The sequence below is a fragment of the Pectinophora gossypiella genome, chromosome 25 (assembly GCF_024362695.1).
Source record: "Pectinophora gossypiella chromosome 25, ilPecGoss1.1, whole genome shotgun sequence".
Taxonomy (NCBI): domain Eukaryota; kingdom Metazoa; phylum Arthropoda; class Insecta; order Lepidoptera; family Gelechiidae; genus Pectinophora; species Pectinophora gossypiella.
The window spans coordinates 1,636,322-1,647,078 of record NC_065428.1 but is presented as its reverse complement, the minus strand read 5'-3'; the positions used below and the strand labels follow the sequence as shown (position 1 = coordinate 1,647,078).

Genomic DNA, 10,757 nt, shown 5'->3' with positions numbered 1-10,757 from the left:
CATCGTCAGGAAGTCCACATTCCCGAGAAATGCATTTCGGAGGTATGTGACCTAATCTGTATTGCTCTGGTTTTCCTTCGCGGGTTCGAAGGTCGTACAGGCAGTTGTTTCTGTAGGAAACTGGACCTGTCAAATCTTAAGGTTAGGTAAGCGGACCCTGCGATAAACTGAACAGATAATCTGAGGCGTCTTTTCTTAATTGGGCGCCTTCAGGCCTGTTGGCGTATGTCATTTTTACACAATAACAGATGTACTTACTAACATTTACAAAACCTAATTTCAACCGAACACAGGTTCATACTATATTCTAATCAACTTAATATAACATTTTATACATTTATGTAAGGTGTTCCATGTCTGCTCAGGCTGAATTATATTTAAATAATAATGTTTCATTTTTCATCATTTCATCATTTGTACCCAAAAACAAAGATGAAAGATGTATATATCTGTTATCCATGGAATTAGAAGATAAAGGGAAGAACAAACTGTACAGCGCCATCTATATTGATTTTGAGTCATTACTCATAAGTACATCTGTTATTGTGTTAAAAAATACACAACCGGCCTGTTGTCTTAAATTTTGTGTCGGATTTTGCTCTAAAGCAATAAGGCCACCCAAATTAATTGTACTGTATTCATGTGTTATGTCTGATTGTTTAAATGTACGTAGTTCTGTGCAATAAAGTATATTTGATTTGATTTGATTTGATTCAACTATCTGCGGCAAATTTACAGTAAGTCACGGCCAAAAAGCAATTAAAATTTCTTATTTCAGTTTCATATTTGGACCATCTTCGTGGAGTGGTCTTGGCGCCGGATTTAGGAGTACAGTCGATTATTTAAATTCAGATGATAACTACGACGTTCTTATACTAAGCTTCGACTCTACTTCGAAAAATGCTTTCATAAGGAACATGCCTGAAAGCTATGAATTTCTGACAAAACAACTTAATGCTACTGTTTTGAACAAGTACGTACGCCATTTTATATGTATTTTTTAGGGTTCCGAACATTGATTAATACTACGTCATCAGCCCATTAACGTCCCCAATGCTGGGGCACGGGCCTTCCCTATGGATGGATAGGGAGATCGGGCCTTAAATCATCACGCGGGCCCAGTACGGATTGATGGTTATTAACGACTGCTAATGCAGCCGGGACCAACGGCTTAACGTGCTTTCCGAAGCACGGAGGAACTCGAGATGAAAACTTTTTTTGTGGTCACCCATCCTATGACCGGCCTTTGCGAAAGTTGCTTAACTTCAACAATCGCAGACCGAGCGCGTTTACCGCTGCGCCACCGAGCTCCTCAAGAACGGCAACTCTCCGCTCCCCACCAGCGTCTGAGCTAGGTTTACCTCACCCCCATCGAACATGAATCGTATGGTGTCAGACGTCACACACACAGTTGCCCGTGTACGATAATGTCAATGTGTAGTGTCTGTGTAAAACGAGGTTGTTTGTTAACGGCGTCTGTGGTCTAGAGGTTGAGCGTTGGGCTCACGAACCGGAGGTCCCGGGTTCGAATCCCGGTGGAAACATATAACAAAAATCACTTTGTGATCCCTAGTTTGGTTGGGACATTACAGGCTGAGCACCTGATTGTCTGAAAGTAAGACGATCTGTGCTTCGAAAGACACGTTAAGCCGTTGGTCCCGGTTACTACTTACAAATGTACGTAGTCGTTACATGAGTCATGTCAGGGGCTTTTGGAGGCTCAATAGTAACCCTACAGAAAGCTCGGTGAGGTGTGGGTACTTCATCTTGCGATGGATGTACTACGCATGCGCCAATCGGGATATAGTCGTGAGCTAATGGTTTGTTATGTCATCTCTTTTTTTTTTCAGATATAATATACTTGGCGACGGAATGCCGGCTGCTTTGTTCCCAATTTTGTCAGGAAAAACGGAATTTGAATTGCCAGACGCAAAAAAGCGTGTCCCTGGCAGCGGGTTCATGGATGAAACACAATTTATATTCCACAGGGTAAAGAAAATTGGGTAAGATTAAGAAATGAAAACCTTTTTATTTAGCTGAAGTGGCAGTGGGCAGGACACATAGCAAGGAGAACCGATGGCCGCTGGGGCGGAAGGGTTCTCGTATAGCGACCACCTGTCGGACGACGCTCAGCGGGTAGGCCCGCTACAAGGTGGACCGACGATCTGGTGAAGGTCGCGGGAAGCCGCTGGATGCGGGCAGCGCAGGACCGATTGTCGTGGAGGTCCTTGGGGGAGGCCTATGCCCAGCAGTGGGCGTCGTACGGCTGATAAAGATGATGATGATGATTTAGTTTAAGTAGGTATATTTATTTACTTGTCACTTATATTATTACGGTTAATAATAGTAATTATTATACAGGGTGTTAGTGACATCGTCTTCTTCTTCGTATGGGTTGTGAGGTGGAGTAACAACCTCATCAACCCTGGTGTCAGGGTTACTATTGAGCCGCCAATAGCCCCTGACATGGCTCATGTAACAACTACTTACTTGGGGGGTTAAAATGGCCACATCGAAGAAATTCATCTAAGAAAGAAATATTGCTATTTGACATTTGTTTGCATTGCGCACTTACCTTCCGAAGCACGGATCATCTTACTTTCGGATAATCTGGTGGTCAGCCAGTAATATCCTAACCAAACTAGGGATCACAAAGTGATTTTTGTGATATGTCTCCACCGGGAATCGAACCCGGGACCACCGGATCGTAAGCGCAACGCTCAACCTCTGGACCACAGAGGTCGTTAAGTGTTAAGTGACATCGTAACGAATACTGAGGGGGATGATTCAGCTCAAGTGGAATTTATCCATCTTTGGACTTCGTATCAACAGTGGCTGCAAGTTGTCGTTGATTACTTGTGGCTCTGCCCACCCCATTAGGGATTACGGGCGTGAGTTTATGTATGTGTATGTATGTAAGTGGAATTTCCTGTCGGAATATTCATGAAAATTTTATCTGTTTTTTTTTTAATTATTTTCAATTCCATACTTTTGCGAGGGAAAATTCTACTTGACATTAACTCTGAATCGTGGTCAATGATGATGAGTATTTATGTTGGTACAGTCATGAGTAATATAATGTACCCACTTTAGGACTCTGTCGGACTAACATATTTGACATTTAGTGAGGCTTACAGTTCAATTTGTCAAAAAAGTGAATGTGACATGGTACCAAAGTGTATACATATTAATGCTCGTGACCGTTTATTCTTTGCAGTTATCAAGCTGCATACTTCGAAGATCTATTGAGAGTATACTCTGGCACATATCAGTACCGTTTCAATGGTTTTCGCAGACAACCAGCAGATCATTACTTAAGTCATCTACTGAGAGAAGACCAGTCAAACGAATTCTGCTTCGGTGGAGCACCAAGATTCCAATTTATGATGAATCTCACTGAACAGGCAAGTTAACCATAGCATCATCATCATGTGACCGCATACATCTTTTCCAGGTGATTTGATGATAAAACTATTGCCCCTCGACCAATCGCAGCAATATTTCAAATTCAAATTCAAAAATATCTCTATTCAGTAGGTAACATAGTTAGTACACTTTGAATCGTCAATTTTTACATAACGAACGTCTCATCCGCCTAAAACTACTGTAGCTTCTCACAACCTGTATAGTCGGGGAAAAGAAGCTGCAAGAAAAACCTCGGCACAGAGGCCTAGACGTTCTTTAAAAATATATATATACACGCATCAGCTCTGAGCTGCTAGTGTACATAAACAAATATAATAATAATATATATATCTAATATATTATAATTATATTTAAAAGAATAAAGCGACCTTTAAGGGACCCGACTTATACTTATTTATTTATTTATTGCATGTTATGTTACAATATCATCATTAATAATAATAATTCATATTATAACATACCCTGTCAGGGTGTCGCAAAGAGGGCAAATACATTATAACTTACAATATTTACATTTTCCAATTGTAATATTAATGGTGAGTTAATTATCATCTTGGTAGAGTTAAAGTTAGGATTAAATAAAATTATATTACTAGCATGCAGTTAGTACCATACTTAAATTCTAATTACTTAATTTAATACTAGTTTAATTTGTCATTCATAAATTCATTTATAGTATAATAGCATTTTTTAATCAACATCGATTTATTCATATAAAATTGTATTCATATCGTCTGCCGCTTAATGCATAATGTGTGAGCGAAACACAATCTGCGCGCTTTTGCTCTCACTCCTTAGCACATTGCGGACTCAAGTAAAACTCAGAGGGGGTGAGGTTAGCGCCCGACAGATATTGGAGCGAAGCGGAGAGTTAACGTTCTTTACGCAGTATTATTCTCTAAAATTACTTTTATTTAGGTATGAATAAAGTATTTCTATTCTCATCCACGCTGTTTTTTCAGTTCTTTGAGCTCCCAGGGAAACATTTCATATTCACCTTAATTAGTGATATCACTCACAACGATATAAACTATTTGCATAATGCTGATAAACCGCTTGTGGAGGTTTTGGAGCGTTTGGAGAAACAGGGAACTTTCCAGAATACTCTTCTAATAGTTATGGGGGACCACGGGTCGAGGTGAGTAAAGTTTGGGATTCTAAAGGTCAACGCGTAATTTTAAAATGAATGAATAACCCGTGCGAATAAAATAGGCATCTCGCTGGTATGCAATCCGTTTGACGTGCTGTCTACTTAACTCTATCGGGTTATTGTCCGATGAAAAATTTGTAGACGGTTGTTTTAGATTTCTGCTGAAAATTGACGTGTAAGTATTCCATAAATTTTATGCCTGTCGATTACCCGTCCCTTTCTTTTTCAACGGACAAGAAAATGAAATAAAATAAAATTAGATGGCGTCTGCAGGAATTAGCACCAATATAACGCCTATTCCTCGTTCGGATATGCAGCAGAGACTACGGAATTCTTCCGCTTCTTCCACTGTCATCAAAGTTTTCATCATGCTCGCCGGCTTAGAGTACTCTTGATCTAGACAGGGATAAGGTTTGAACATCATCATCATCATCAGCCGTACGACGCCCACTGCTGAGCATAGGCCTCCCCCAAGGATCTCCACGGTTTGAACATTTTGGCCTAAAAGAATGTTTCTTTTCAACAGGATCAAGCGATTTCGTTACACTTACCAGGCGAAATTAGAAGAACGCTTACCTTTCATGGCTATTCGCTTGCCAGACAAGCTTAAAGCTGCAAAGCCAATAGCCCAAAAGGCTCTACAAGGCAACGTGGACGTATTGACGACTGCACACGATATCCACGCAACGATATTAGACATTGTCGGGTTAAAGAAATATTTGAACCCTTACAAGGTCAAGGGGGCTGATTTACCAAGAGCCATGAGTTTGATTCGGAAGGTGAGTGGGCAGATCTTCGAACACCAGTCAATCTCATTACCGTTAACGCAAGAAATATCCTAACTGAAAAAAAAAAACAAAATATCCAGTTTTGTAAATATTCAGTTAGGACTTATGTAAGGCACACATGTGCTCACCGATATTATACGCCATCACGCTTCTGAAAATTGTAGCAGCTTAATTAAAACACATAATAAAGGGTTCTTACCGCATTTAAATCAGGGATATGAGACTCCCGATATTCCAACCCACTCCACTCCAATCTCATCAGTCATCCCGTGATCATGGCGCTTGCAACAGTGTCGAAATATCGGGAGTCTCATATCCCTGATTTAAACGCGGTAAGAACCCGTTATTATGTGTTTTAATTATGATAATAACCGCATAAACCTAAAACATTGTAGCAGCTTGTGCCCAGAGTTCATTTTTTGAGCACTGGACAAAGGCTCATATATTGCCGAAACCCAGCTCTTATTGTCATACTAACCCTTATGGATGTGTTAATGTCTGAAAGAAACATATTTGAATTTGCTTCTCAACTCTGCGCTCGAGACTGCCATTTGTTCGCTAGTATGCCTTCATGCTTGTTAGATCCCTAGTTTCCCTAGTTTGGTTAGGACATTACAGGCTGATCACCTGATTGTCCGAAAGTAAGATGATCCGTGCTTCGGAAGGCACGTTAAGCCGTTGGTCCCGGTTACTACTTACTGATGTAAGTAAGTAGTCGTTACATGAGTCATGTCAGGGGCCTTTGGCGGCTCAATAGTAACCCTGACACCAGGGTTGATGAGGTTGGTACGTCACCTCACAACCCACACGATAAGAAGAAGAAGATGCTTGTTAGATGATTGTAAGATGGCATTTGAAAGTATGATGCTTGCAAGCACGATCCATTAATGTAAATATGCCTATTGCTTTTAATTCTTCTGTTTGTTTTGTTGTAAGTAAATAATAATAAATTCATAAAATAAAGTAAGTTGGCGACATACATGAATTCTAACTGGATATTTGCATAACACAAACAAATAAAAGAGAAGGCGCAGGTCGTGTCGTATCAGGAGGTGAAGGATTTGGCGGGGAGAAGAGAGGAATGGCGACTACTCCACCGGCAAGAGCGTAGCTCTTAAATAAAGAGAGAGATTTGCAAAACAAAAGGTTTTTGGCTCTCATCATTATCAGCCGTACGACGCCCACTGCTGGGCATAGGCCTCCCCCAAGGATCTGGTACAAAATTAAAGACAGGCGTGAACGTGCTCAGTTGGTTTGCTTACTTATGGCTCGACCCACTAGTACGAGCGTGGAGTTGTACGACAATGTCAATGTTTCCAGGTGCCTCGTAACCGCTCGTGCAGCGAGGCAGGCATCGAACCTCATTGGTGCACCTGCCTCAGATGGGAAGAACTGGCTCCTGCCGACTCCATGTACGAGCGAGCGGCTCGCGCAGTTGTCAACCACATCAATCATATTACTAAGTCTATGCGGTACGATCTACTTTTACGCAGTATATTATTTAATCCGTGTCTGATAGAACGCTTGCCTATCACTTTGAGGTCGCAGGTTCGAATCCAGCATAGGCCTAAACCGCGGTAAAGTAAAACATCGTGAGGAAACCCACATTTTCGAGAAATGCATTTTCGGAGTTTATGTGACTTAACCTGTAATGGGCCGGTTTTTCCTTCGCGGGTTGGAAGGTCAGACAGGCAGTTATATCTGTAAAAAGACGGACCTGTCAAATCTTCAGGTTAGGTGAGCGGGCTCTGTGGAAAATGGGATAATGCTAGGGAGATGATGATGATTATTTAATCCATGGTATCACCGAGTAACCTTCTTCTCTCTATGACCAACCTCATCGACTTGGCAAAACGAAAAAAAATGTTTCGGATGGATTCTACCGCGCAGCTCGTCATACTGAAACAAACGAGTTATAATGTATTTAACTGTGAATTCGAACGTGTGTGCATGCAACAATAATGCTGTGCTCTGTTACTACCAAAGGTTACCTGTAAGAAATTTCTGCATGAACAATAAGGCCGCATGTTATGCCTTTCTGTCTGTTGTCCTTATTTCTGTATCTTGTGTCCGTTGAGCTGAATAGAGTATTTATCTATGTAAGTATCTATTTATCTACCTTAGGATAAAATTAAACTTATATTAGGTATAAGTAATTTAGTTAATAAGGGCATTTGCCGTGAAGTCGTTATTTCACCGTCGATAACGGTGATAACCGCTAACATAGCAGCGCCGGATCGTGTTAAATCGTGTGTTTTATGTTCCACAGAAATATCTGCGTGTTGCATTCTTTATTATCTGTGCAGTGGGTGTTGAAACGTCAAGCAAACACCAAGTTTCTGCAGCATACTGGCGCTTATGAAAGCATCAAGTTCACTGGACAAACTGAGTCTCCGCGACAGGTGTACCAAGTTAAGGTTAACATACTTCTTTGCGCACACATTTTTTTGGAGATGGCTGAGGGCTCCAGTTCAAAATTTAGGACAACAGGCCTGAGGTTGCCCGGTTGGACCTTCGTCTCAGAGCGTCATCTGAGAGGATTACATTTGAAAGAATTCATCGACGAAGATCGCCCGTTGCTAAGACGACTAGCGATTTTTGACCGCGATGCGTGTTGATGGTGATGATGTATTGATGCTTGATAATTCGTAACGCGGCTTTTATACAAATCCACATGCCATAGAGGCAGCCAATCAGCTCGCGACACCAAACACTTCAGGACCCCGATACCGACCCCGCCAGCGTGGTCGACGACTTCCCTCAATCAGCGCTTATCGCTATCGACCCACTAGAGTCAATTAATTCTTTCAAATATTTTTTCCTCTCAGACGACGCCCTGAGCCGAGGTTCGCGCCCAACTGGGTACCCTCAGGCCTGTTGTCTTAAACGTTGTACCGGGCGAGAGCATTCAGCGCTCCTCATTTGTCCGGCCAAGTAGTTAATGCCACCTGCAGCAAATCTACAATAAGTCACGTCAAAAAAAAAACCACATGCTGCCAGTTCGTCGGACAATCTTCTACTACAGAATGTCAGAGCATGTATCATTATTTCTGCTCTAACTTTTCGGCCACATTTTTACCGCTCATGCTCGATCTGCGGTACAGGTTCTTATACATATAATATAAATAATGTATTAAGTGCATATTAGACGGTTGGTTCGACCGTTTTAGACCTCTTCTGTTTAATTACAGATCACGACGAGTCCCAACCACGGAATATACGAAGCCACGTTGTCATACATAAAAATGAAAAATAAGTTTGTCGTCAGCTCTTCAGATATATACAGAATAAATAGGTATGCAAATTAAAACATACAGATAAGTACATCAAATCAAAAGGTTATTTACTAACACAATGGCCCCGATTCCTGCAGACACCTCCTAATTTTATTTTAAGTTACACCCGTCATTTTCTTATCCGTCGAAAAGGAAAGGGACAGATGATTGTCAACAAGTTAATTTTAAAACGAATGAATAACCTGGGCGAATAAAATTGGCATCTCGCTGGTATGTAATCCGTTTGACGTGCTGTCTACTTAATTCTATCGGGTTAAATTTTTAGACGGTTGTTTTAGATTTCTGCTTAAAATTGACGTGTATTCCATAAAGTTTATGCCTGTTGATTACCCGTCCCTTTCTTTTTCAACGGATAAGAAAATGAAAGGTATAACTTAAAATAAAATTAGATGGCGTCTGCAGGAATTAGCACCAATGAGGATGCAGCAGAGACTTGGTTAAGGGAGCTTAAACTGGATATTTGATCCACGCAGGATATTTTATTTTTGTCTGCCATACGCAATAATAATAGCACCAATGAGTCATCATAATATAAAATAATTAATTTAAAGTCTCTTTACGGCGAGTGCCTTGACGTCGCGTCTGTCATTTGCTTGTACAGTTCAAAACACAATTATTATCACGCTATATACCATAATTTTTCCAATGAAACAATTTGCAATTTTGGTTAATTTTCATTTCGCTCGACATAGAGGGAAAATAAACCGAATGTGCCATAGAGATACGCGACGTCAAGCCACTCGCCGTAAAGAAAGCAATTCGTCTAAAAAGCAATATTGCTATTTGACATTTGTTTGACCGGACCTGTCAAATTTTCAGGTTAGGTAAGCGGACCCCGTGATTAAAAACGGGGTAATGCTAGGAAGACGATGCTATTTGACATTTGATTTATATGCGCAAATGTCAAATTGCAATATTGCTTTTTTAGATGAATTGCTTCAATGTGGCCTTATTAACCCTTTGATTACTTTTTATCTTTTCCAGGTATAAGGATGACGCGAAGTGCATAAATGATATCCATTCTCATCTCAAGCAATATTGCTACTGTAACTCCTAAGTGTATTATAAAAATAAGATGTACGGTCAGGAGTACTAATATGTATACACTTTGAAACCGTGTCACAGTAACTTTTTTGACAAATTACTCCGTAAGTCTCGTTAAATGACAAATGTGGTAGTGCGACAGGGTGCTAAAGTGGTTACATGGTATTACTCATACTCATGACTGTACTTAGTTACTATTTACAACAGCGAGCCGAATCAAAGATTGCTTGCCGGACACTCCATACAAAAATTATGTTTTTACCATTATGCCACTTTGCCCCGTGCGTGCGAGTGTGATAGACTGTTCTAGTCCGCGCATCCCTTACTCCTTAACGGCTAAAGTTCAGTTATTAAGCTATGGGGTTGAGGTAAAGTTCCTATTGGTGTGGGATGGAGAGTGTCTTTTCTATACCACAACATAGCCCATATTCCCGAAAAGGAGAATATTACAGGTACGCACACCCCGCGGGCTAGGTTGAAATAAAAAAAATCGATAATTCGTCTATGAAAAGCGCCCTATAAAATGTTTCTGGGTTTCAAATTCGAATATTTATTGGTGCCAGTGACACCTGCTTATGAAGATTATTAAAAAAAATATGTAAAATTAAGATACTTACTTAATGTATAATTAAAAATCGAATTCACAATAAGTCGTAATTTTGTCATAACTCGGATTTTGATCTTAAAAAGTCGGTAGGTAGGTACCTAATCAACTGAATGTTTTTCGTTTTAAGTTTTTTTTAAAAAAACGTCTATGGCTCTGTGCTTAGGCTTTTCTTGCAGCTACTACCCGGCTCTACAGGTTGTGAGAAGCTGCTGCAGTTTTAGGCGGAAGAGACGTTCGTTATGTAAAAAAATACGATTAAAGTGTAACCATGTTACCTACTGAATAAAGGATGTTTTTTGCAATTTGAAATTGAGTGTTCTAAAAATAATATTTATGCTCCGGACCACATTAGAAATCAAGATAGTATATTGTTTGTTACTCACATTCCGAAGTCTGATTCACATTGAACAAACTTAATCGTGTAAAATTGTGTCGAAAATCTCGTT

The 10,757-nt window shown here is 40.3% G+C and overlaps 1 protein-coding gene across 1 annotated transcript; it reads left to right on the top strand.

Moving 5' to 3' along the window:
- Positions 1–917: 917 nt before the first annotated feature.
- On the top strand, positions 918–9,717 carry LOC126377988 (uncharacterized). The gene is made up of 7 exons (XM_050026007.1): positions 918–973; positions 1,851–2,003; positions 3,218–3,404; positions 4,389–4,564; positions 5,103–5,355; positions 6,685–6,836; positions 9,645–9,717. The coding sequence occupies exons 1-7, from the start codon at positions 918–920 to the stop codon at positions 9,715–9,717; spliced, it is 1,050 nt and encodes a 349-aa protein (XP_049881964.1).
- The last annotated feature ends 1,040 nt before the right edge of the window (positions 9,718–10,757 follow it).

What these genes read in the sequence shown, in the direction of transcription:
- LOC126377988 (XM_050026007.1), top strand. Translation starts at nt 918, where the DNA reads ATGCCTGAAAGCTATGAATTTCTGACAAAACAACTTAATGCTACTGTT. An exon ending in TGATGAATCTCACTGAACAG is followed by an intron (nt 3,405 to 4,388) that starts GCAAGTTAACCA and finishes CTGTTTTTTCAG; the next exon opens with TTCTTTGAGCTCCCAGGGAA. An exon ending in CATATTACTAAGTCTATGCG is followed by an intron (nt 6,837 to 9,644) that starts GTACGATCTACT and finishes TATCTTTTCCAG; the next exon opens with GTATAAGGATGACGCGAAGT.